Source organism: Notothenia rossii, assembly GCF_949606895.1.
Source record: "Notothenia rossii genome assembly, chromosome: 7".
Classification (NCBI taxonomy): domain Eukaryota; kingdom Metazoa; phylum Chordata; class Actinopteri; order Perciformes; family Nototheniidae; genus Notothenia; species Notothenia rossii.
Genome location: NC_136905.1, coordinates 8052216 through 8075788, shown reverse-complemented (window position 1 = coordinate 8075788; position 23573 = coordinate 8052216). Strand labels below are relative to the sequence as shown.

Here is a 23573-nt window from a genome sequence, read left to right as displayed (position 1 = left end):
CTCGGTTCTGTATCATTTTGATTTATGTTTGTAGAGATGTTCATGGATTCAAGGATCATTTATCGTCAGACTGCAATAACAGTAGTAGAAGTATTCTGAATTTGCAACAGGGGCATTGTAGACATCAGGGAAAAACATTGTCCATCAACTTTGTGACCACGCATCGTTGATGAAAAACAAAAACAGTATTTTAGTCGGTGGGGTATTTGTTGTTATTCTTGAAAACATCGTAAGTCTAGTTAAAAAACAAACATATATGACTGTGTGTTCACTTATAACCGTGTGTTAGAGCCAGCATTTTGTTTTTATAAGAAAGGCCACCTAAATGTGACGTCTGTAGTCAACACACTAAAAGACTACAATTCCCACAACGCCTGCGCTAAAAGTCACAGTGATGGGCGACCTGCTAGAAAGACACCGTAGAGCAGGGGTGGGCAATTATTTTTTCCATGGGGCCACATGAGAAACAAAAAATATTGTGGAGGGCCGGGCCAAAAGGCTGAACTCAATTCTGCATAATATTAATTGTATTTCTTTATAAAAAGCAGTAAATAGCATTGTTTTGACAAGCTGGTAAGAGTATATGTTATAGTTGAGCAATGAAAAAGTGAGGTTGCCTTACAAAAAATGTAATTTATTCAATCAAATTTCCCAAAACAATGGTAAACAAAATGTGAACGTTTTTCACCATTTCTGACTCATATTAGTGAACATTTTCAGTCGCATTCACTACAAAACACATTTTGAGTTTCATATACTGTTGGAAAGTTGTGTAAAGGTTCTTAGCATTCTTAAGACATCACAACATTGTCTTTGTGCTCCAAACATTCAGCAAGATACATCATATTGAACTGTCACTGAACATCACTGAACTGTGATTTTGAGAAAAGGCTTCCAAAGAAAGTGTCCCAGTTCACTGCTAGTTGGTTCCTTTACATTCCTACATTTGTAGTCTAACCACCTCATTTGGTGTTTTTAAGTTCTTTTTTCTTGTTCAGTGAGAGAAATCTAGTCTCTGCTGGGCTTTAACGAGTGCATCGAAGTCAGGTTGAATGTCTGAGGTGGAGATGCGAAGCACAGCTGACAGATGATCATCAGTGAGAGAGGATCTATACCTGGATTTCATAAACTTCATCTTTGAAAATGTTTGTTCACATATGTAGGTAGAGCCAAAGAGAACCAACATCTTCTGAGCATGTCTCCTCATGTTTGGAAAGTTCTCCTCCTCGGGAGAAGAGTAGAAATCCAGCAGAGATCCTGACTTAAAGCACTCTGCCAGTACTGCATCAGACTGCAGGTCAATGAGTTCCAGCTGAACATCACTGGGTGCATTATCCATACTGCAGGTAAAGGGAGAGGAAATCATGAGCATTTCATCCTCGATTGTTCGGAGATCTTCAAATCGCCTTGAAAACTCACCATGCAATGCTCCTAACATGGATAAGTACCTGCGGAGGTGATCAGCTGATGGTGTGACTTCTTTCAGGGTTTGCATGTGAGTGAGAGTGTTGCTCTCCAGTTGGCTTGAAAGAAACTGCATCTTTCTCATGAAAGCCTTCACCAGGCTGTGCATTTCATGAACAAAAAGGCCCTTGCCTTGCAGTTTGGTGTTCAGTTCATTCATCAGTGCAGTCACATCAACAGCAAATGCAAAATCTGCCATCCAGTCCTCGTCTGAGAGCTCTGGGATGTCTTTGCCTTTCTTCTCACAAAACTCTTGAATCTCTGCTTTCAGGTCCCAAACTCTTTTTAGCACTTTGCCCAGGCTGAGCCATCTGACAGCTGTGTGGTAGCCGATGTCACTATGCTCAGTCTCATGCTCCTCCAAAAGTGCAACAAACTGTCTGTGATTCAATGCCCGTGCCCTGATGAAGTTTACTATTTTAGTAACAACATCAATAACATGGTGAATTTTTAGCACTGACTTGCACAACACATGTTGGTGTATAATACAATGCAAAAATACCAATTTCTGATCTGCGTCGATTTCAGTCACTTTATCTTGCATACGTTTCAAAAGTCCAACATTTTTACCTGTAAGATTTGGACAACCGTCTGTTGTGACACCTGCCAGTCTGTCCCATTTCAGTCCCAGCGTGTCCATGCACGCATTTACCTCCGTGAACAGATCGCTCCCTGTCGTCGTCCCTTTCATCGGCCCTATTGCTGCCAGCTCCTCCGTAATCTTGAAGTCCGGCGTTATCCCACGGACAAATACGAGTAACTGCGCTGTGTCGCGGACATCACAGCTCTCGTCCAAAGCCAAGGAGATAAAGTCAAAACTTGCCACTTCATGTTGCAGCTGAAGCTCCAGATTCCCCGCAATGTCCTCGATCCTTCTCGTCACGGTTCGCCTGGACAGCGGGACTTGCTCAAAGGCTTCTTTTTTTTCAGGGCATATTAGTGCTGCAGAGTCCACTAAGCACTCTTTGACAAACTCCCCCTCTGAGAATGGCTTACTGTGTTTAGCTATTTTGTGGGATATCACGAAGCTGGTCTTGGTTGCTGCATCCTTGGATGTGTGAAGCTTGGTAAAAAAGCCTTGCTGCTTTTGCAGCTTAGCTAGCAAAGCGTTCGATGTGCGCGCCCTTTCAGCATCAGTCAAGTTTTTGTATTTCTCCGCGTGTTTCGTCTCGTAATGCCGACTCAAATTGTAGTCCTTGAACACGGCGATCTGCTCCCCGCAAACTAAACACACGGCTTTACCTCCGACTTCAGTAAATAAATACTTAGCAGTCCAATTTTTGTTGAAAACCCTACATTCGGCATCTACCTTTCTTTTTTTAGCATCAGCTGACATTTTTGAGCGCTAAAGTCGTCTTGTGACAATTATCCAATAACGCGCACGTCTTGATTTGACGTATTGCGTCATTATGTACGTGAATAAAAAACAACTTCAAAATAAAAGCATTGCAGCTTTAGTCCATGCATGAGGTAAAATTAGAAAATATGTTTATTTTGTAATTTCCAATTAACCTTACACGGGCCGGTCAGAGTCAACCAAAGGGCCGTATGTGGCCCGCGGGCCGTACAGTGCCCAGGTCTGCCGTAGAGGAACAGTTTTTAACCGTCCAGTTACCCTTTAAGTTATGAAGTTATATAAGCCTTATCAAGACAGAAAGAATACTCTAGTTGTTTGTTATTTTATTTGAGTTTTGCCTATTTGTTTTGACTATTGGAAATGCCTCTTTTCCTTGTTGCATGCGCCAGGCCTCAGAAGATCTTTAGGCCAAATATCATATTTAGACTTTTTTTTTTTTTAACATATAATTGTTACGCAATACATGATTGTCACTAAAAGCCTCGTCTCTACATTACAATAAAATATAAAAAAAATAATTGATTAATTAAATTTGAATAACAATTCAAGTTAATAGCTATTAAAGGCATAAAAAGACAGAAATTTATAAATGTCTTTAATAGAAATGTTTCCAAACCGGGCTTTTCTGGATAAACTCATTTTTAAAACAGTCATTGTCCATGCTGGTTTCAGTTGGATTATTTGTCTCAGTTGCTCCGATCAGATCGGTCTCCTCCATTTTGTAGATTATTTACGACTTTTGAATCCACAGAAACACATCGGCAAAATCCGGCTTACTCTGAACATGTGTTTTAAACAGTTTAATCCCTTTGTGAATTGTTTCCACTTGCGCCGTCTTTTAATTTCTTCATACAGCAGGAATCCAAATGAATTAATCCTGATTTAATTGGCAACTTCCAACAGGAGTCATTTGGGGGGGCTCTTGGGAAAAAAGGTTGGGAACCCCTGATCAAGCAACTCTTCAACTGTGAGTAATGTAAAGGAAAGATGTCCGTCTAAGGCGTCTAGTGGATTGAAAGAAAAACAAGGAAGGAAGCCACGGCACTGTGTGTTTGTTTGAGCGAGTGCATATTTGTGGTGTACCTGATGGTGGGTGTGTTGTGTGTAGGCCCTGTTTTGTCCAGAAGCACCCGGTGGGACAGATACTGGTTGAGGTCTCCACACTCCATGTACTCAGTGACCATACAGAGCGGGTCGCTGCTCACACACACTCCCAGCAGGCGGATGATGTTCGGGTCCTTCAGGCGAGACAGGATCTTCACCTCTTTCAGGAAGTCGTTCCTACCGGGAGAGCAACACTGTTATCTCACAGACAGGATGAGAAGTTATTTAAAGGTCCCCTATTATACTGTTTTTCATCAATATATTATAGGTCTCAGATATATACTGAACCTGTCTCTGATTGGCTGAAACACCAAACAGATCATTGCAGCATTACCCATAATCCCCTCTGTTTCAGCCCTGTTTCCAAAGTGCTGATTCTCTGTCTGTTACTTTAGATGAAAATAAGGAGCCCCTCCCCTCAGAGATATTTGGTTAAAAAGAACACAATGGTGGTCTAGGAGGAGATGCAGGTGATAAGGTGGGGGGGGTTACCTTGGTTGCTGATTGGCTAATGGTTACACAAGCCAACACATCGTTATGACATCATAAAGCGGCCAAAATCTGATCAGCTCATTTTCAGACAGGTTTTTATATAAATGGATCAGGACAAAAAGAGAGAGAATCTTTGTTCCTGAAACTTTCAGAGTCTCTTTCCACAGAGGGACACATGTTGATGTAGAAGAGACATGAAGAAGAGGGGACACATGTTGATTTAGAGGAGACACGAAGAAGTGGATTTTGCTTAATAGGGAACCTTTAAGACGTAATGAAATATTGAAATCTCTTGAATAAACATCCCGCCAGCAGCTCTCGGTGGCGTTAGGCTTCATCGATTTGTTTTGCTGGTCAATATGTTTGTGTAGTACTCCCACAGTATTAACCTGTTGACAGAGTCTTAGCACATAAGCTAACATGAGATCAGGGCTTTATCTTCACATCCCATAAAAGGGCAGAGAGCCAAAGTAAACAAGCAGCAGGTGAAAAGAGTCAAACATCCAAAAAAAGGCCCACATAATATTTTACTCGGTTGCTACGGGGACCAAATCATGGCTAAAGGGAAAATAATCTCTTCCCTGCTACTGCTGAACATGGCAGTAATGTCACGTAGATGATTATCGATGTTGTTTTGTGAAGACTGGGTGCTCCATGGAAGGAGGGAAGAGGAGAGAAGCTGTGTGAGGGAAATAACTGGAAACCAAAGAAGCTGCAGGAGATCGACTTGATGTCATCCATTCAAATGAACTTTTAATAGAGGACACATTTTCTGCCGGAGTGTGACCTGAAGCCCACTGTGTTGTGTCATCTAACGTAAGGGGATGAAACCAAATAGCTTGGGAAACAACAAGGATTTGGGATTAAAATATTGACGGAAACATCATAAGGGGGAATCACGCAACATGAAATAGGAAAAAAGTAGCTCTAACAAATAGTGGGATTATATGCAACAACAAGGTCGTGTGTGTGTTTCTGGTTCTTGAGTGTATCAGACTGTCGATCTCCTTATTTAAAATGTTGAAGCGGTACTGTTAACTCAGTTTTTCGTCATCTAATTTTAGTGTCCTTTCCTGTCCTTCGTATCCTTTGCTTGTACAACATTTAATTTTTCAAAGAACAAAAGACACATGGTGCTTAAGCAAACCACCTAAAATAATGAATAAGTGTTCTGCCAGAGTGACCTGCTGAAGCTCACTATGTTGTCCCATCAAACTTAACGGTTAGAAACTCAAATCCTAGTCTGTTTATGTGTTGCCAGATAGGGGCGAGATAAAGGTCCTTAATTCCCCATTGAGCTGTAAAAGCAGAAAGAAATATGCGTTACAAACCTGGCGTTCTTGGAGGCGTCGGGGCGCAGGATCTTCACGGCCACCAGCAGAGGGCGACCTTTCCTCACATTGAAGGGGAACTCCAGGGTGGGAAAGTCCTGAGGGTTCTCGATTTCACACAGGTGCACCTTTCATACAGAAGGACAGACATTGTTAATCTCTCCTCCACCCACCACAAGTTATTTCAGGTCATCCCTCTATGTTCTCGTCACCGGCTTGAGCTTCAATAATCAGGATCCATGTATTTATGATCCTCTCCAGAATGGAAGTAGTCATCACATACAGAGCATCAACTAGTTCCTGAACAGTGTCCTTCACATGCTGATATCCAAGAGAGGGAGTTACACAGTCACAAGATGGAGGAATAGAAAGCAGTATTCAATGTTTACTTCAGATTAGCTCCACGTCAGAAATGAGCATGCTTGTCATGTCTCTCTCCAAAGAGGCTGAATCATCATGTTAATCACATAGCTATCATATGCCTCAAACAGTCCTGATGCTCTTCTAGGTAATCAGACATCCTGTTACGCAGGGGCAGTTCTAGGGGGGGCCAACAGGGGCCAGTGCCCCCGTAACACTGACCAGAAACCCCCCTGTGGCCACCCTCCAAAAAAAAGGTTACAATATTACGATTTATTGGAACTAAATCAAATCAGAGACCCGGATGTACAGTGGAGATTAAACTGGTCATTAGCTTATAAAAGCAAATACCGTTTATGTTTTTAAATTAAATTGTCACTTAAAGTTACTAAAACAAATACTCTAAAGGAAACAAAACGACTGAAACAAAGGACTGTAACTTAAATGTACTAAAACAAATACCTTTACAAAAACAAATACCAATTACTGTATTTCATGGTTTTTTTACACAATTACTTTATACTGTCTTTGTCTTTTTAACGCGCTTTTATTGTGCCCCTCATGAAATTACTGGCTCCAGCCTGGCCCCCCAGTCTAGAACCGCCACTGCTGTTACGTACACAGCTACAGTTGGGCCTTTGTTATCATGTGCTACTAATATTAGAAGAGTAGATTCTGTGTTTTCCCGACACCCTACCTCTCCGAACTGTCCTTCTCCTAGCTTCTCCTTGAAGACGAGGAAGTGGCGGGGCAGCTCAGGCAGCGGGGCGCCGTCGGCCCCCGGGCTGCAGGAGGTCAGCGCGGGCACGGCGTAGGTGTTGTTGCCACTGACGCCCTGCAGGCTCACGATGTCCGCTTCGGCGTAGTGAGGCACGCTGGGAGGCAGCGGGGGAGACACGGGGGGAGACAGGGAGGGGTAGGGAGGAGAGCCAGGGTAGGGAGGGGGCTCCTCTTGAGTCGGGGGGAAACCCTTCTCCATGTCCATGTCCGAACCACAGGCTGCAGGGAGGAGGGAGAGACAGACAGGGAGGAGGAAATGCAGACATTAGAAGGACTGTGTGATTAAAAGCAGCTTTGTTTGGCTGTGAGACGGTCTGACCGAGAGAATCACATGCTATCAAATGTTCAGACGGCTTGTTGTGAAGGGATAGTTTGGATTTTTGGAGGGGATTTCATTAAACAACAACAGAAAAAGGCATTGTATTTTTAAAAAACAATACTTCAAAAAAGTGCTGTGCCGAAAACCGAAGCTTTAATATATTATATGATTGAAACGGATAATAAAAAAAACAGCTAGGAGCTACAGAGATGGATCAAATAATCTCAAACAAACAAAACAAAAGTATCTGCCATCTTTTATGAATAATAAGAGTTTTTAACCACATGCTCAATCTGCCTCGTGGTACCCATTTGACTGTTATCGCTGCTGCTTATTTCCTTGGCATCTGTTGAATTATTTAACCATTCTCCAAATCCACACACCTGAACATCTTGTGATGGATGAGTAGGGCTTTTATTTGAATAAATCTTTCTGGGACATTGTGTTGGTCCATCTATTGGACTTTCAAACTAAATTAGATCCTCTGCTGTCCTTGCAGATCAAATTTGAAATTTGAATCTAACAAAGGTTTAAAAAGTTACCATTAAAAAAGTTCACATTGCACGAGGTCCTGAATGAAATAAGTCAGGGTCTTGTAGCGAGTGGGCTGAATACTAAGATGTGACACCTTTGTTAAAATGATAATGCAGACCAAACCAAGTCAATGCTCAAACTGCCACGATCAGGAAGACTGAATCTTTATGTAACTGCTGCGAAGTTTAAACACGTATTGAACGAGATGTGTAAGTATCCTACTGAGACCTTAACATGAACAGTGTGGACCATTTTTTGAAATGTAACATAATTAGAGACAATAACACAACAGGTGTATGGGATCTTATATTTGCTGCACCTATTCTGCATTCACGTGGTGTCGGAAGAATAAGTAAAATGAGTTTTTGCAAGCTATCAGTGAGGTAACAAGAGGAACGAAACATGATTAGCTTTTTTTCTACCACAACGCTCTGGGCCAAACCTCGCCGTAAGCAATGCACCTTTATTCACGTATTAAATATCAACTGTTTTGCTCACATGTGATTTCATCATTGTTTTTAGGGTGTAACCGATAGGGAATACTTCATAGGGCCCCTGGAGAGCTTTGATTTGACTAAAGACATTTGCTGAGACACTGTAGTGACACACAGCCTCTGCTCAAACCAACAGTTCTCTCTATTTTCCCCAATACTTAACCACTCATAAAAGAGCATAATCAACATGACACTACAAGACGCTTCAAGTCCTGTCCCTGGCAGGGTCAAACTGTCCTGATTTTGTCTGAAGAGAGACAGTGTTATGCAAATCTTAAGACACACTTGTAGTTGAAGCACAAAGAAATGGCCTGCCTTATCATACCGGTATGAAACAGCTCTCTTAAGACTGTTTGCATGTCTAGGAAAGACGAGAGAAGAGGTCAAAGCTGAGATGATTAAAGTAAAACTAAGCTCTATGAATAATTCCCCATCTGTACACATTGTTGGTTGTGGCCTAGATTAGTAAGAATTAGCATACACCCTCAGTAAGGTTAAGCGTTATTTAAAAACAATATATTTTCGACCTATCCAACAGCTTTGAGATAAGTCAGTCTGCGTTCAAATCGATGGACCGACAATTCCACAAATGCCAAACTATCCCAACGAACAAAGTTGTTCTGAGTGGTTAGTGAACGAGAAGGACTAACTATGTGAGTAACAGGAGGAAGGTCAGACGCATGCAACAGATCGGAGAAGCATTTATGTGTGCAGTGACAATGAGAGCAGATCTAAAAGCCCCCCGCCCTGAACAGACAGGTAGAAAGGTGAGTAGGTGAGGAGGGGGAGACGCAGGGCCCCTCCTGACTGAGTTAGCCCAGTCTGAGGTCTCTTACCCTGGGGCACATTGAGGCTCTTTTCCTGAGCTGGCTGACTGGTGTTGGGGACAGGTGTGCAGCCTTTCCTGTGATCTGACAGGAGCAGGTGATAGGCTGGGTTGTTTAACAGCAAGACTAGTTGAGCAAACACACACACACACACACACACACACACAAACGGGACGAGGCGGGGTACACGCAGGAACCAAAATATGGACGGTACAATGATGCACATGACACACAAACACAATGACAACCATTAGCATGACACTGTTAGCATATCCATGACATCACAGGGAGGGAGAGGAGGGGTTGCACTGACACACAGGAGCACAGCAAAAACAGGCAAAAGTGATCACAACTCAAAAAACCAGCGGATGAAATAATGTTTGTGTTACTCGTGTTATTCCGAACTCACACAAGGCGCCTCGTAAAGACGGCATGCAGACCTCCTGTTGTGCAATACAAGCGAAAGAATGTCTTACTCTCTTTCTACTCCTCCTTTTCCTCTACCCTTTCTTCCCTTCCCTCGGAACAATAGCTCTTTTGTGCTCGCTTCTCGTTGCGCATCTTCTCCGAGGCACTCTTCCTCGCAGGGTGCTGGATTTACTTTTGTTTGGTGTGGTGAAATTCAATGTAATGCCGCTGTGTTTTCTTTATATGCATGCCACATTTACCACCCTACACTTTAGAGTTTGCTTTTTGATACGATCCACAAAGGGAGGACGTGACTGCAGGAGCACAGAGCAGTCTGCACAAACCACATGTATGTTTGTGAAGTATTTTAATTCTGTACATATGGGAAGTTTCATTGTTTTACATGTTCCACTGCATCCATGCCAACTCTGTGCGGTATACATCAATCTCTGCCAACATATATTTAACGGTATATATATTTATATTTAACACATGTGGTATGTTTTATTACACGCCAGCATGTTTTTTGTCACGCTACTTAACTAAACTTGATTTGTTTTTACTTTACCGCTAACCTCTAACGTACCAAGGCATATTTAATAATGTACTCCAAAATCAGTGGACATTTTTAAACCACAGCTTTTTATTAGCAACAACCCCTTTCAGTCGGTCCTTTAATCTTCACGAATACATTTTTGTATTTATCGTTTATCTAATAGGTTTTATTTTTACACATATTACATTACATGTTAGACGCTTTTATCCAAAGCGACTTCCATACTCAATACTGTGGGCAATCCCCACAGGAGCAATTTGGGGTGAACGACTTGCTGACTGCAGCGGGGTTTGAACCTGTGACCCCCTGATCCGAACACCAACGCACAACCCACTGCACCACACGCCTCCCAGTTGTATATTATAGCTGTATTAGAGACATCCTCTTTTAATCTTTCTTAATTCTTTTTTTGTATTATTTTTTACATTTGTTTTTTATTATCGTTTCATTTCATAGGTTTTATTATATAATTGTATTTATCCACTTTAAAAGGTAGGGTAGGTAAGAATGGAGAAACCAGCTCGAGTGCACTAGAATTTGAAAATACACAACCGAAAAAAATCTGCCTCTTCCTTCAAACTTCCTTACAGAGCCCCTCCTCCAACACACACGAACGCGCACATGACCAATGAGGGCACGAGATAAGTTTGTGCACAGATGGAAGGCTGACAGGCAGGTAGGCCATCCAGTTATTTTAGCCGGGCCGGCTCAGATGATTGGTCGTGCTTTTTACAGCGCCACGGCTTCCACAGATGATATTTTTATGGATTAATTGTCAAAGCATTTAATATATTCATTGCTATCGGGATGTTAAGAGCATTCCATGGAACAGAACAAAGTGTTTCTGAAGTGAATTACCTACCCCACCTTTAAGTCATCCTTTATTTTTACAGAGAGATTGTTTTATCATTCCTTTTTTTACCTCCTTTTGTCCCTTGAATTGTTATATTATGTTCTTATGCTGCACGTGTTTGACCTGGAGTGAATTTCTTGTTTTAAATGTGTGATGTGTGCCATGTTATCAAAGCACATTATTATTTCATTGTATTTATTTACTTGTGTGTTTTAATTTAAAAGAATATATTCTAGTTTTTATTATTCCTTTTAACCTCCTTTTTCCCTTGAATTGTTATATTACAGTATGCTTTAAACCTGCATGTTTCTGTTTTAAACGTGTGTCATGTCGTCAAAGCACTTTGAGCTGCACCCGGTGTATGAAAAGTGCAATACAAATAAAGCTTACACATTGTTTTTATCTTCAACATATTTCTTAAGCATGCTTCTTAGGTAACATTAAGCTGTCTTCGGCTCTTTTCTGCTGCAACAATGTAAATGTCCCCTCTGTGGGACTAATAAAGCTTTTCTTATTAACATTGTCTTATGCATGTGTCCTCTCTCACCTGTGCTCTCCCTGTAGTCGCGCGGCCGCAGCAGGGCGCTGGGCTCCTGGTATTCTCCCTCCGCCTCGTGGTCTCGGTCGTCGGGGAAGGTGTGTATGCGCTGGTAGCGGCTGGAGTAGCTGTGTGTGTTGTTGATCACCACGTTGTCCGAGGGCACGGACAGGTGGACCCGCAGCTCGTCACCGGCGAGACTGCCCTGCGCCTGGGGGGGGGGGGGGGGGGGGGGGGGAGAGACACTCAGGTTATCTTTAAGATCTTCATTAACCATTTAACTCCCGATTACTCGATTGGTTTATCATAGGCAAACTATAACTGAAAAATGTCCATGCCAGTGTGTTCTTGATATGCCAGACCAACACCAGAATCCCGATGGGCAGGTACTGAAGTGTGCCGGTCGGATAAGTCGTCACTAGCACCACCCCCCCGTCGACAATTTACTAGCGGTATTTACTTGCGGTACCGAGTGGGGCCAGTCGGATAGGTCACTAGCACCACCCCCCCCCCGTCGACAATTTACTAGCGGTATTTACTTGCGGTACCGAGTGGGGCCAGTCGGATAGGTCACTAGCACCACCCCCCCCCCCGTCGACAATTTACTAGCGGTATTTACTTGCGGTCGAGAGTCCCGGGCTGATTTTTAGTCCCAGTCCGCCCCTGTCTAACACCATAAGTTATTGCCTTGTATATGATGTAAAAAAGACAAGAAATATATCAAAATGTAAGAAGCTGAAAACAGAATTTCTTTGGACATTTTCGCATTCAAATTACTTGAACTTCAAAAACTTGTATGATACTCATGTTATTTTTAAGATCTTCATTAACAATTTATCTATCGATTATTTTCCCGATTAATCGATTGGTTTATTATATGCCAAATATAAGTGATAAATGTCCATGTTAAGTCTTGTTAGGTCAGTCTTACACCAACATATTTACTTTAATATGAAATAACACATAAAAAGACAAGAAATATCCAAGTGCAAGAGGCTGAAAACTGATTATTTTTTCTTTCGATTGACTAGTCATTGCCGCTCTGAAGGATCAAAACACCCAGCTGCTGGTTTTTTTTTTGGTGCAGGGAGTTCAAACTTATCCAGACTGGCAATAATCCCCTCATTCATCATGAAGGATACAATGTGAAGTACAGAGTCCTTTTCATCTACTTTTGAATGAGTGAAAGAAAACATAACCTTCATTAATGTAGGATTATTGCAGGATTGTTGTATTAGACTGCATTAGTTGTTCCGACCTGTATTTAATAAACTGGCAGCTGAGTTTTAGTGCATCATTTAAATCCCTAAAGCAGATGGTGACCAAACTGTGGAAAAAGCCTTTAATCTTTAAACAATTTGAAGTGAATGTATGAAAGATTCCCACAACACATCCAGATGGAGATCTAGAGGTAGTCTGCCAAAAGAGCGGCAGTTATCATCTCAGCCTGCCGTCAATCACTCTCTCTATCGGTTAAAAAAGGGCCCTAATCACACAAGACACATTTTCTCATTTAGGGTTATTTATTCTGTGGGAAGTGATTAAAGTGAAAGCTGTTGACAGAAAGGACTATGGATTACCAAGACCATGTTTGTGGAAAAGTAACTAGATGACGTGAACTTCATCTACCTCCAATGAACCAGGGTGTTAACTTTCTCAGAAGTTTATCTACTGAAACCACGACTGCATGATGAATATTGCTCGTTACCAGTGGCGAACCGTCAGGGCCTTCAAGGTATTCAGAGAATACCCTGGAACACTCAGATAAAACAAACAAAAAATCGATTTAATTATATAAATAAAATGTATATAAAATGAATAAATGAGAACTGTATCTGTGTTGTTGATCTGTAATATTACAGTGTTACGTTGATTTGTTTGTCCTTCTCGGACCATGCACTACGCATTTCAGTGGTTTGGTGTTAAAAAAGAAAGCAACCAATCAGATCTTGTTCAGGGTCTCTGGGTAGAATATCCTTCAACCAAGGTATTCTACATCCTTGATCGAATGCCCTGGCCGTTGCACTAAATGAGAGCGTACGTTTGGACTGACAGTTTGATCAACCAATCATATATTGATTTGTAGCCAATGGGTGTATTCTTTGAGAGTTTCCCTCGGTTCCAGGGTACTCTAGAAGGCCCGGTAGTTCAGTGGCTCGAGACAGAGGATCTAGATGCGCGGGGGGGGGTGTCCACAGAAAGTCCAGTTGTGATAGACACGGTTCGCCACTGCTCGTTACATTCATCCATTATCTATAATCACTTATCCTTTATAAAGTCATGGGAGGCTGGAGTTGAACCCAGTTGACATGAGGCGGGTTATGCCAGGTCATCACATGGCTGACAACTGATCACACTCACTGTTGTGGAGTTTGAGTCCAATCTACAATAAAAACACTGACTCTAATTCACGTTCATACTAAACCAAAGTAAATAACCACTTCCAAACTCTTCTTGCACTATTTCTATTTTATTTGTATTTACTTCCACATCTCAAAACATTCTCTTGCGCAACTGTGGCTTAAGTTTTTCATATCTACACTGTAGCTAATGACAATAAAGCCTTGAGTCTGAATAATGGGGTATACATATAGAAATCCAACCCTCACATTCACTTCTACGGGCAACTTGGCATCAGTCACTTAACCTGAGACTTCAAACGCCTGCCAGCGGGTTCGAGCTCAGAACCGTCTAGACAGATCTATCTCTGCACCACCCATCTCTAATTACAGTTACAGCTAAATACTAACTCCTACTTAATGTTGCAATAGAAACGGTTTTATCTTTAACTTATAATTACAAAGTAAATGTTGACTGCACAATGAAATGGCTTTAGAAGAACGACACCATCGGGGTTAGATTGGTTTCGTAAAAGCTCACGCTCACTGCGCAATTGCCACTGAATGAAGCCTTGACTTAAGGCCGAAACCTAAATGCAGTGTATCCTGTGCTGTTTCGTCGACACCTTTTTAATTAAAGAAGCAAGCCCTAGCTCTAAAACTTGCTAAAAAGTTGATGACCATGCACTCATTTGCATATTTACAACGGCACTTGGCATTCATTTGCAAAAAGCTAAGTGGTCGTTAAATTGTTTTAGCTTTTATCCAAAGCGAAGCGGCAGGAATCCTGAGTGTACATTAGCTTTAAGTAAGCCAGAGCATTTGATATACTACAAAAGGTTTACTTTTTTTAGACTTTAATAGCCAAGGTCCAGTGGAAACAGGCGGGTTTTTTATTCTACGACAGGAGATGTGTAAACCTTCTGCAGCACTGACATAAACGGAGATTTCGTTTTCACCATTTTGCTGCCGGGACAGCAAACAGGTTGTGGTAGTGGTTGTCTGTCACCACTTGCATGTGACCTCTCTAGACTCACCTTGCCCAGGATCTTTTTCCAGTACTGCCTCCACAGAATGACAGCGATCACGGCCAATAGCAGGAGGATGATGCCCACCAGGCAGCCAATCAGAATAGCTGTATTACTGCTGTCATCTTTGGCTACAGGAAGTCCCGCCCTGGGAGTGTTACCACCAAATTCTGCATATTGAGGATCAAAAATAGAGACAGAAATGTTAGCTGTTGCTATGTGTGTGAGCTTGACTGACTCCAACCTGAAGTTATTAGTAGGTTTGATGTGATGCGCGCTCATTACTATGCTACACTGTCTATTCTTTGGCACACACACACACACACACACACACACACACACACACACACACACACACACACACACACACACACACACACACACACACACACACACACACACACACACACACACACACACACACACACACACACACACACACACACACACACACACACACACACACACACACACACACACACACACACACACACACACACACACACACACACACACACACACACACACACACAGCTTATTAAACATCGTATGGGGATTTTGTGTGCGAGATTGAACCCAGTCTGCCCGCTCATACCACAGGGCTTCTCTTTGCACGCTGCTTTGAGAACAGAATGTGAACGGCTTCAGAGTTAAACATTAATCAGTGTCATCGAGTTATTTTTCTCTCCCACAAAGGTCAATGTGGCATGTTGTTTGGGTGAGGGATGAACTAAACCAAAACCACTTTAACAGTAAGTGACGGTTTGGGACGAGCAGCACAGTTAAAAAAAAAAAAAAAACATGCCATATAAAACACTTCATGTTCATACACAAATATACACCTGCAAGCACACACTTACAAGCCAACCATGTACACACACCACAACAGGAAACAACCGCTTTCTCCCCCTCTCTTTTGTCAGTTCAACACCATGCGGGTAATAAATAAATCCAAACAAAGCCGCTCAACCAAAGCCAGTCACAAGGACAAAGCAGCAAACACTCCAGAGAAAACCATGTCATTGTTTAGCTATTTACGACAGAGCCAGCTCCCCCGAAAAACAACATGCATTTGGAGAGACCGCAGGAAGCCAAGTTGTTATTGTACATACACATAATGTACTATAGCTCTGTTAGTGTTTTTCCTACAGCTGTATATCTTCAAACCCACGGGACAGAGCGGAGCGCCAAAGCCTGGAGCCCCTCCTCCTAAACTTCATACTCTGTGGGACACTTTAGGATGCTGGAGGAGGGCCAGAGCGATGGAGCTGGGTTCATCTGTCTTTTGTCTGATTTTTGTTTTTTTATGCTCTCTCACCTGACAGCGTCCAGTTACCGGTGGTGTTCGTCATGAAGGAGTTGGTGGGAAGGGGTTCTGGAGGAGCGAGGGATGGACAAAGGAGGAATGTGTGAGAAGTGAAGACTCAGAAGAAAGTGATGAGGAGATTCTGGATTCTGGCTCATTTCGTTATGTAAATTAAAAAAGTGTATGCCAACTTTTAAGCGGTCAGACTGAGGTATAAAAAAACCAGAATAAAATATTTGACCTTTACTTTAAGACCAGATTCCTGCTGCACTTTAAGTTGAATAAACTTTTTAAGATAAGCATCCAGTTTTGAATAAGGTTCAGCAAGTGTCTGGCTCCGGGCCAAAGGATTTCAGAGCTGGTGATAAAGAGGGAAGGCTCGTCCAACACGGGCTCCTTTGGCACCGCCTGCCTTTGGCTCTGCTTTAGGCTCAAAGCTTAGATACACTGCCGACATGCTCACACTCATCACTACTGCTGAGAAAGTGACGGGCACCGAGAGTGGAGGTGATGAGGGGGGGGATCAGGAGAATTAGAGAAGCAGGGGGGCAGGCTGAATACAGATGAAGCAGTGAGGTGGGTGATGAAAAGGGAGAGAGAGAGTAAATGTGGAGGTGAAGAGAAGGAAGATGGGGTGGAGCAGAAGCAGGACTCACCAGATGCATCAGAGGTGGAGTTGGAGGAGTTGGACGTGGGAGAGGAGGAGGTGAGGTTCACAGGAGGAGCAGAGGAGCTGGTGGAAGGAACCTTGGGAGGAATCGGAGGAAATGAATCCGTCTCTGTGACATCCTTGTCAAACGGCTCTGGAAAAAGGAGGAAGAGTGGGGAGGGGGAGGCAGTTTAATGGAAATCAATCATGTTTTATGGGTTTAGGAGTTTTCATATGGAACAACACACCGTCCTGTTGTCCCCAGATGTTAGGAAACAGTGGCTGTGGTCACAGCTGGTTGTGTTTCCAGACAAACACCAGATTATTTTCATGTTGTTCGTGACTTGATGCAGTTCTTATTGACAAATCTGATTGATTGAAAATAGGCAATATCGGCAAATACAGGCTTTATACTGAAATGACATCCAATAAGACAGGCCCATAAGAGGCACGTGTGCAAACTCTTTGCAAAGCGGGGGGGAAACACTTGTGTCTGTGGTGTGGAGCTTTTGAAAACTGTCCAAAACGGATTATCAAAGTTTTAATTTATAATCAGGGGCTGCGGCTCAGTGGTTAGTGTGCTGGACTTCGATATCAGGGGGTAGCAAGTTCGAGTCCCACTGCAGTCAGCATGTCGTTGTGTCCCTGGGCAAGACACTTCACCCCAAAATAACCACAGTAGTATGTTAGTCGCTTTGGATAAAAGCATCTAACACACAACACAACACATTTAATTATGGGGTTTATATATAAGTGACATTTAATTTGGTTCTGCCTTTTTCACTAATGTCTCAGGGACAGCATGTTAAAGTCGGATTACGTTTTCTGTTTTGTTTATGTGTCACAAAAGTTAATACGGCATGTAACACAGGTTGGAGTTCTTTCCCCATTTGTCCAGTGAATGTACTTTGTTTTGGGCCAGAGGAGAGAGAACAACTAACTTTCTTATTTTCTTTTAAGCACAACATATGGTGTTTTAGTTAGGGCTGCTCAATTAACCGTATTTTAAATCGCAATTACGATTATGGGTTGCAACGATTACGAAAACAACGTAATCGAAATAAAACGGTTATTTTTTTTATTATTAAAGTTATACTTAAAGTTCAAGGTAATCAACTGTTAAAAACATACTGTTCACATTTTTTTCTCCAATAAATTGATGTTTTCAAAGTAAATGGATAATCGTTTTTAATAATCGTGATATCAATTATTGACCCAAAATATCGAGATTATGATTTTTGCCATAATCGAGCTGCCCTACTTTTAGAAGGTTTAAAAGCAACACATGCCTGCTTGATTGTGAGTTGCTGCTAAACATCGACAGTCTGATACCAGAGGACACAATCATGATGTCAGCTCTGTCCCATCAAAGAACATGAGACTGCAGAGATTGGGTGGTGTAAACTCTATATTGCAACCATAATGCTAACTTTACCTTGAAAGATATTAAAATCATCACCCAGACAATAAATACCAATACCGGACAGGAACAAAAAGGTGTAACAAATGGCTTGAGCACAGTGCTCCAATGAAACATCTCTTAGTATTTTTTAAGTTGCTCATATGTTTAATGGAGCACTATGTGTCCATTCTTTCTGGAGCCAGAGTTTGTGTCCGACTCGAGTCCAGAGACATGCCAGGCCGCTGCTGGGTGAATAGATTTCGGCTACCTGAGGGCGTTGTGATCACTGAGCACTTTGCGGATTCTTGTCACGCTAAACTGACTGACTGAGTTTGTGAGTGGAGAGGACAGTTTAATTAGGCTTCGCAATCTAATTTGGAGGAGCAGAGGATCCGTTTGCCTGACTCCCAATCAGATAGAGGACTCAATCTCTGCCAGAAGATCCCCAAACTCCCATTGTGTTTGCTTTCCGTCTGTTTCAGACTGTACACAGGTGGATAGGGGAGATAAAACAGGCATTTTTACACTTTCTGATCCTGATCAACTTTACATTTATTGGGAGTGTTTTAATACAAATAAATGGAACAGTTCACAGTAGGCAAATTAAATGTTCTTTTGTAGAGCACAACTAAATTATGTTTTGTGTTGAATCTCTGCCAGTACTGAGCAAGGTCTTTGACTTTAAAAGAAGTTCAATTCAAAGCACACAGCAACGACAAACGTTTCATTCATGTGCAGACTGCTGGCTAGATTTGAAACCACTGTACTACATCACCTCCAAAAAAAAGAACATCTACACAACAGAAACGCAAATCTCACATTTAACCCTCCTGTCATGTTTGAGTCGAATCTGATTTATTTCATTCACATCATAAACAATGTATTTTACATTTGATTGCTTAAAAACGATATCCTCCACATTAGGCATTTGAACATAAAATGCTGATCACCACTTTCATTGAGTTTTGAGTGGTTTAGTCAACTTTGTAACACCTAGAGCAGGGGGGTCAAACTCAAATACACAGTGGGCCAACATTTAAAAAATGGGTACTAGTCGAGGGCCGGACTGGTTCAATGTTTATTGCAAAACGTATTGAAATGAACTTATTGCACATATTAAACCTGGAACTAACAAAGCTTAAATTATTGCCTATAAAAACAACATTAAACATTAAATAATCAGTTGATTCATTTCTCATGGCTCTATCTGCAGAGTCATTTCTTATGATTACATTTTCCCACAGGCCAACAACAGCTTACATTTTTTTATTTCCCTTTAAAAAAACAAACAAACATGCCCTGTTGTCGTGAGAGAAAAAGTGCAGAAGGAAACATCCATTAAACTCAGTGAGCTGCTCTGTGATGCTAGTTCAAGCAGATACTTGGCATCTCATCTTGGGTGCAAGTTCATCAATGTTTGGGGTCAGGCTCTGAGCTGAGGAGACCCTCAGGATTGAGTGAAGGTGAGCGTGCAATATACCGACGGGCCAGATCTAATAGCAATTAGAAATTATCCTGCGGGCCGAAATTAAATCCACCAAGGGCCTGATTTGGCCCCCGGGCCTTGAGTTTGACACATGTGACCTAGAGTCTGGTGTTCCCGATCAAAAAATACCTCCACAGGAAATGAATGTGTAACCCTAGATTAATGTTCATCAATTACAAAACCACAAAACGAGTGTTGTCTGTTAATGTAAGAGCAGTTAAGACCGACCGTTCAAATTTGCCCAGCAACACCAAAGGTAAGGGGGGAGAAACAAACACGACAGGAGGGTTGAAACAAACTTCTCACTTCATCGTGTTTCTTACCAGAGAGGAAGGATATCTCGCTGATGAGCAGCCATCGATCAGCGAAGTAGAATTTGCAGAGGAGGATCTGAGCGGGCCGGCCGCCCAGCGGGAGGGTGATGGGTCGAGAGGAGGGGTCCTTCAGATCCTCCAGGGGCACGGGCAGCGTGAGGGCCGCAGACCACGGCTGCAGGATGCTGGGCTTAAAGAGACACTCCACTTTGCTGAAGACTCGCACGCCCTGAGTGTGGCGGTTGTTGCTGTGCACCTAGAGGAGGAAGATGAGGGAAGAAAGAGGAAGAGTTAGGCCTTTAGTTATCTACACACCTGAATGAACTCGACCCTGATGCTTATTTGTATATATATTTTGTATTGATTGTTGTGTTTTTAATGTTAAAGGTGGGGTAGGTAATTTTGGAGAAATCAGCTCGAGTGCACTAGAATTTGAAAATACACAACCGGAAAAAAATCTGCCACTTCCTTACAGAGCCCCTCCTCCAACACACACGAACGCGCACATGGCCAATGAGGGCACAAGATAAGTTTGTGCACAGATGGAAGGCTGACAGGCAGGTAGGCCATCCAGTTATTTTAGCCGGGCCGGCTCAGATGATTGGTCGTGCTTTTTACAATACTACGGCTTCCACAGATGATATTTTTTTATGGATTTGTTGTCAAAGCACTTAAAGGGGACCTATCATGCAAAATGCACTTTTGTACGTCTTGTATAAATGAATATGTGTCCCCGGTGTTCCAGGGAACTCACCAAGTGTCAGAAAACACAACCCTCTCTATTTTCCTCCATACCCAAATCTCTAAAAAAGGGGCTGCAACGGATCTGATACAGACTGATCCAGATTTGAACACTTCTATGACGTCACAGAAGTGGTGCTACGGCTATTGGGCCAACTCCACCAATCAGGAGGAGACAGCCACGGACATTGCCGTTGGAAAGCGCTGGAGACGCTGTAGTACATATGCCAGGCCTGTAGATGGTGCTGTTCTCACAGAATCAGCCCATGCAAAGACAGTGTTAAATTGAGCGAAATGAGGAATGGCTAAAATGCATGATCTGTTTGGTATTTTGAAAAATAAAAAGTATAAATATGCCATATATAGGTATGGTCCTACACTATATTATTCAAATATAGCATGATAGGTCCACTTTAAGTGTTTTATTTACTATGTGAATGTATGATTCCACTTTAGATATTCATTGCTATCGGGATGTTAAGAGCATTCCATGGAATATAACAAGTGTATCTCGATCCGGTTTCTCAAACTTACCTACCCCACCTTTAATGTGTGCATATGTATAAATGTGTCTTTTGATTGTGTGTATATAGGATACACATTTTTATACATATTTGTATTTTTGTATTCAGGATTGTTGGAAACGGTATTTCGATCTCTCGGTCTGTTCACACAAACTGAAAGATTGACAATAAAGTTGATTTTGACTTTGATGCAAACAAGTGACCAACTCAGGGGAGATAGGGCTCTAATCACTCATACTTCCTGGAGACACAAAGAGATTAAATTAACTCACAACAATTACATTGACACATTTTCCTCCCGTTTCAACCGTAATTGCTTTGGCACGACTCAGAGCTGAGCAAGAATACAAGTTAGACATAGGAGGGGGAAAAGAAAACGATGACAGAAGACAGATGGAGGAGAGCAGATGATACATCTTTACAAGCAGAGAAAGGCCAAAGAGAGAGGAATCCATAAAAGCTGATGTACGAGGCGTCATCGTGGCTGGAGGGAGGAAGAAGAGGAGGAAAGGGAGGGGCGTGGAGGAGGGAGTTAAACAAGCAAGAGGTCAAAACTGTAGATCTCAGAGATGGGAAGGTAAGGAGGAGGTCACACACACACACACACACACACACACACACACACACACACACACACACACACACACACACACACACACACACACACACACACACACACACACACACACACACACACACACACACACACACACACACACACACACACACACACACACACACACACACACACACACACACACACACACACACACACACACACACACACACACACACACACACACACACACACACACACACACACACACACACACACACACACACACACACACACACACACACACACACAGAGAGTTTTAGCAGTAAGGCGTCTATTAAGTCGACAGAACTAGAGTAATGGAGTAATGCACTGCTCCTTCAGGGGAAACCGCTCCAATGACCTGCACAAAGCTTAATTTGAGAACATAACGCTGCATTAGTTATGTTTCACTTGTTTCATCGTAAATCTAACGTACATTATGAGCTTTCTCTGATCTTTCCGTTTCCCCTAGCTTTCACTTGCGCTTACAATGAAAAGTTACATAAATTCCCAGAGGACAGAACCTGATCTTTACAAAAGGCAAATCAGAGGGTGCCCAGTGTGGTAAAGGTCCTGCAGGAAGTGTAAGTCATGCAACAGAAGGTCAGAGAGCAGGGTTCCCTTTGGGAGCGTGATTAGGTGAAAGTTTAGGACCTACAGACACAAGTCAAGCCTGAATTAGCTTCAGGTTCCCACTCTGTATTTACTTGACCCGTGTGTCCGACATATCCGCTCTGCCAGGCCAGCATAACGGTGTGTGTCAGCTGAGGTTAGTGAGGGAAACCACAGGGGAAAAGGCAGGAAAAACAGGATAAGGGAATACCGCTGGGAGCCATTTCAAAAGGTAACTGAGAAACACTGGAATAACAATGAATATGCAAAGAGAAAAAAAGAGCTGAGGAAACATTTTAGAAATGTTGGATCGCAGTCAAAACCAAAAGCCACAGAGATTACATGTCACACTGACTAGGGGACTGTTTAATATGTATAGGACAAATCCCACCCTAACCGACATTCCTACTCGCATCCAACGAGACAACAGTTATAACTCAAACTGGGTTGCTTCATATTATCGTTCCCCCTCTGTTGCTCCACAAACTAACACCAAAAGCCACACAAACAAAACTGTGATGCAACGCGGTGGACCCAGACGCACTGTCCCATGGTAAACAATGGCACATTCAAACTAATTAAATGGCTGCAGAGCTTTTCCAGCCAGAGTGTTGCTTTCTGACGAGATGGCAGCCCATAACTCTGCGCTGGAGTTCGTCTGAGAGGCCGTGGAGCTGTGCGAATTGCAAAGGAGTTTCATCATATGCGGAAAGAAACTCAGCCTAATGTCCTTCCATAAACTCAATTAATTAACCAAATTAAGGTATTCATTATAAAAGGTCTTTGTCTGCATACTTGTCTTCACGTAACACATGGTTATCATTAACGGGGTCTCATTTTCAAACATAAAAGGAGTTATAAAGTTCAATATAATCAGCCGCACTCTTTAATATGCAGATTTATGCATCAAGCTGCTCAAAAATCTAATCATCTCGTCTAGGGGGAGGCAATCTTATTTACACAGGACCTTATTACACTCAGAGGTCAAAGAAAAGGAGAAAGTGTAAGACTGGAACAAGAAAAGTTGACATTATGAACAGTCCTTGTTCTCTGAGATTAGTTTTGCTTCGAGTGGATGGTTCACCGTTTTGATGCAAGCTGTAAAAATGGAAAGAAAATAATACAATGCAACAAAGACCCCATTTACACGGGAGCGC

General features: G+C 42.3%; 1 protein-coding gene across 4 annotated transcripts in view; it reads right to left on the bottom strand.

Moving 5' to 3' along the window:
• The window catches only part of ddr1 (discoidin domain receptor tyrosine kinase 1), a 68088-nt gene that overhangs the window by 7304 nt on the left and 37211 nt on the right, over positions 1 to 23573 (bottom strand). Inside the window, exons 9-17 of one of the 4 annotated variants that reach the window (XM_079693115.1) lie at positions 19951 to 20197; positions 16747 to 16893; positions 16103 to 16159; positions 14794 to 14954; positions 11427 to 11628; positions 9072 to 9188; positions 6806 to 7107; positions 5749 to 5876; positions 3905 to 4102 (exon numbers count right to left, since the gene is read on the bottom strand). In XM_079693115.1, coding sequence (XP_079549241.1) covers positions 3905 to 4102; positions 5749 to 5876; positions 6806 to 7107; positions 9072 to 9188; positions 11427 to 11628; positions 14794 to 14954; positions 16103 to 16159; positions 16747 to 16893; positions 19951 to 20197 — 1559 coding nt within the window. The remainder of the gene's footprint in view (positions 1 to 3904; positions 4103 to 5748; positions 5877 to 6805; positions 7108 to 9071; positions 9189 to 11426; positions 11629 to 14793; positions 14955 to 16102; positions 16160 to 16746; positions 16894 to 19950; positions 20198 to 23573) is intronic. The other 3 variants (XM_079693116.1, XM_079693118.1, XM_079693117.1) reach the window with 3 other exon arrangements.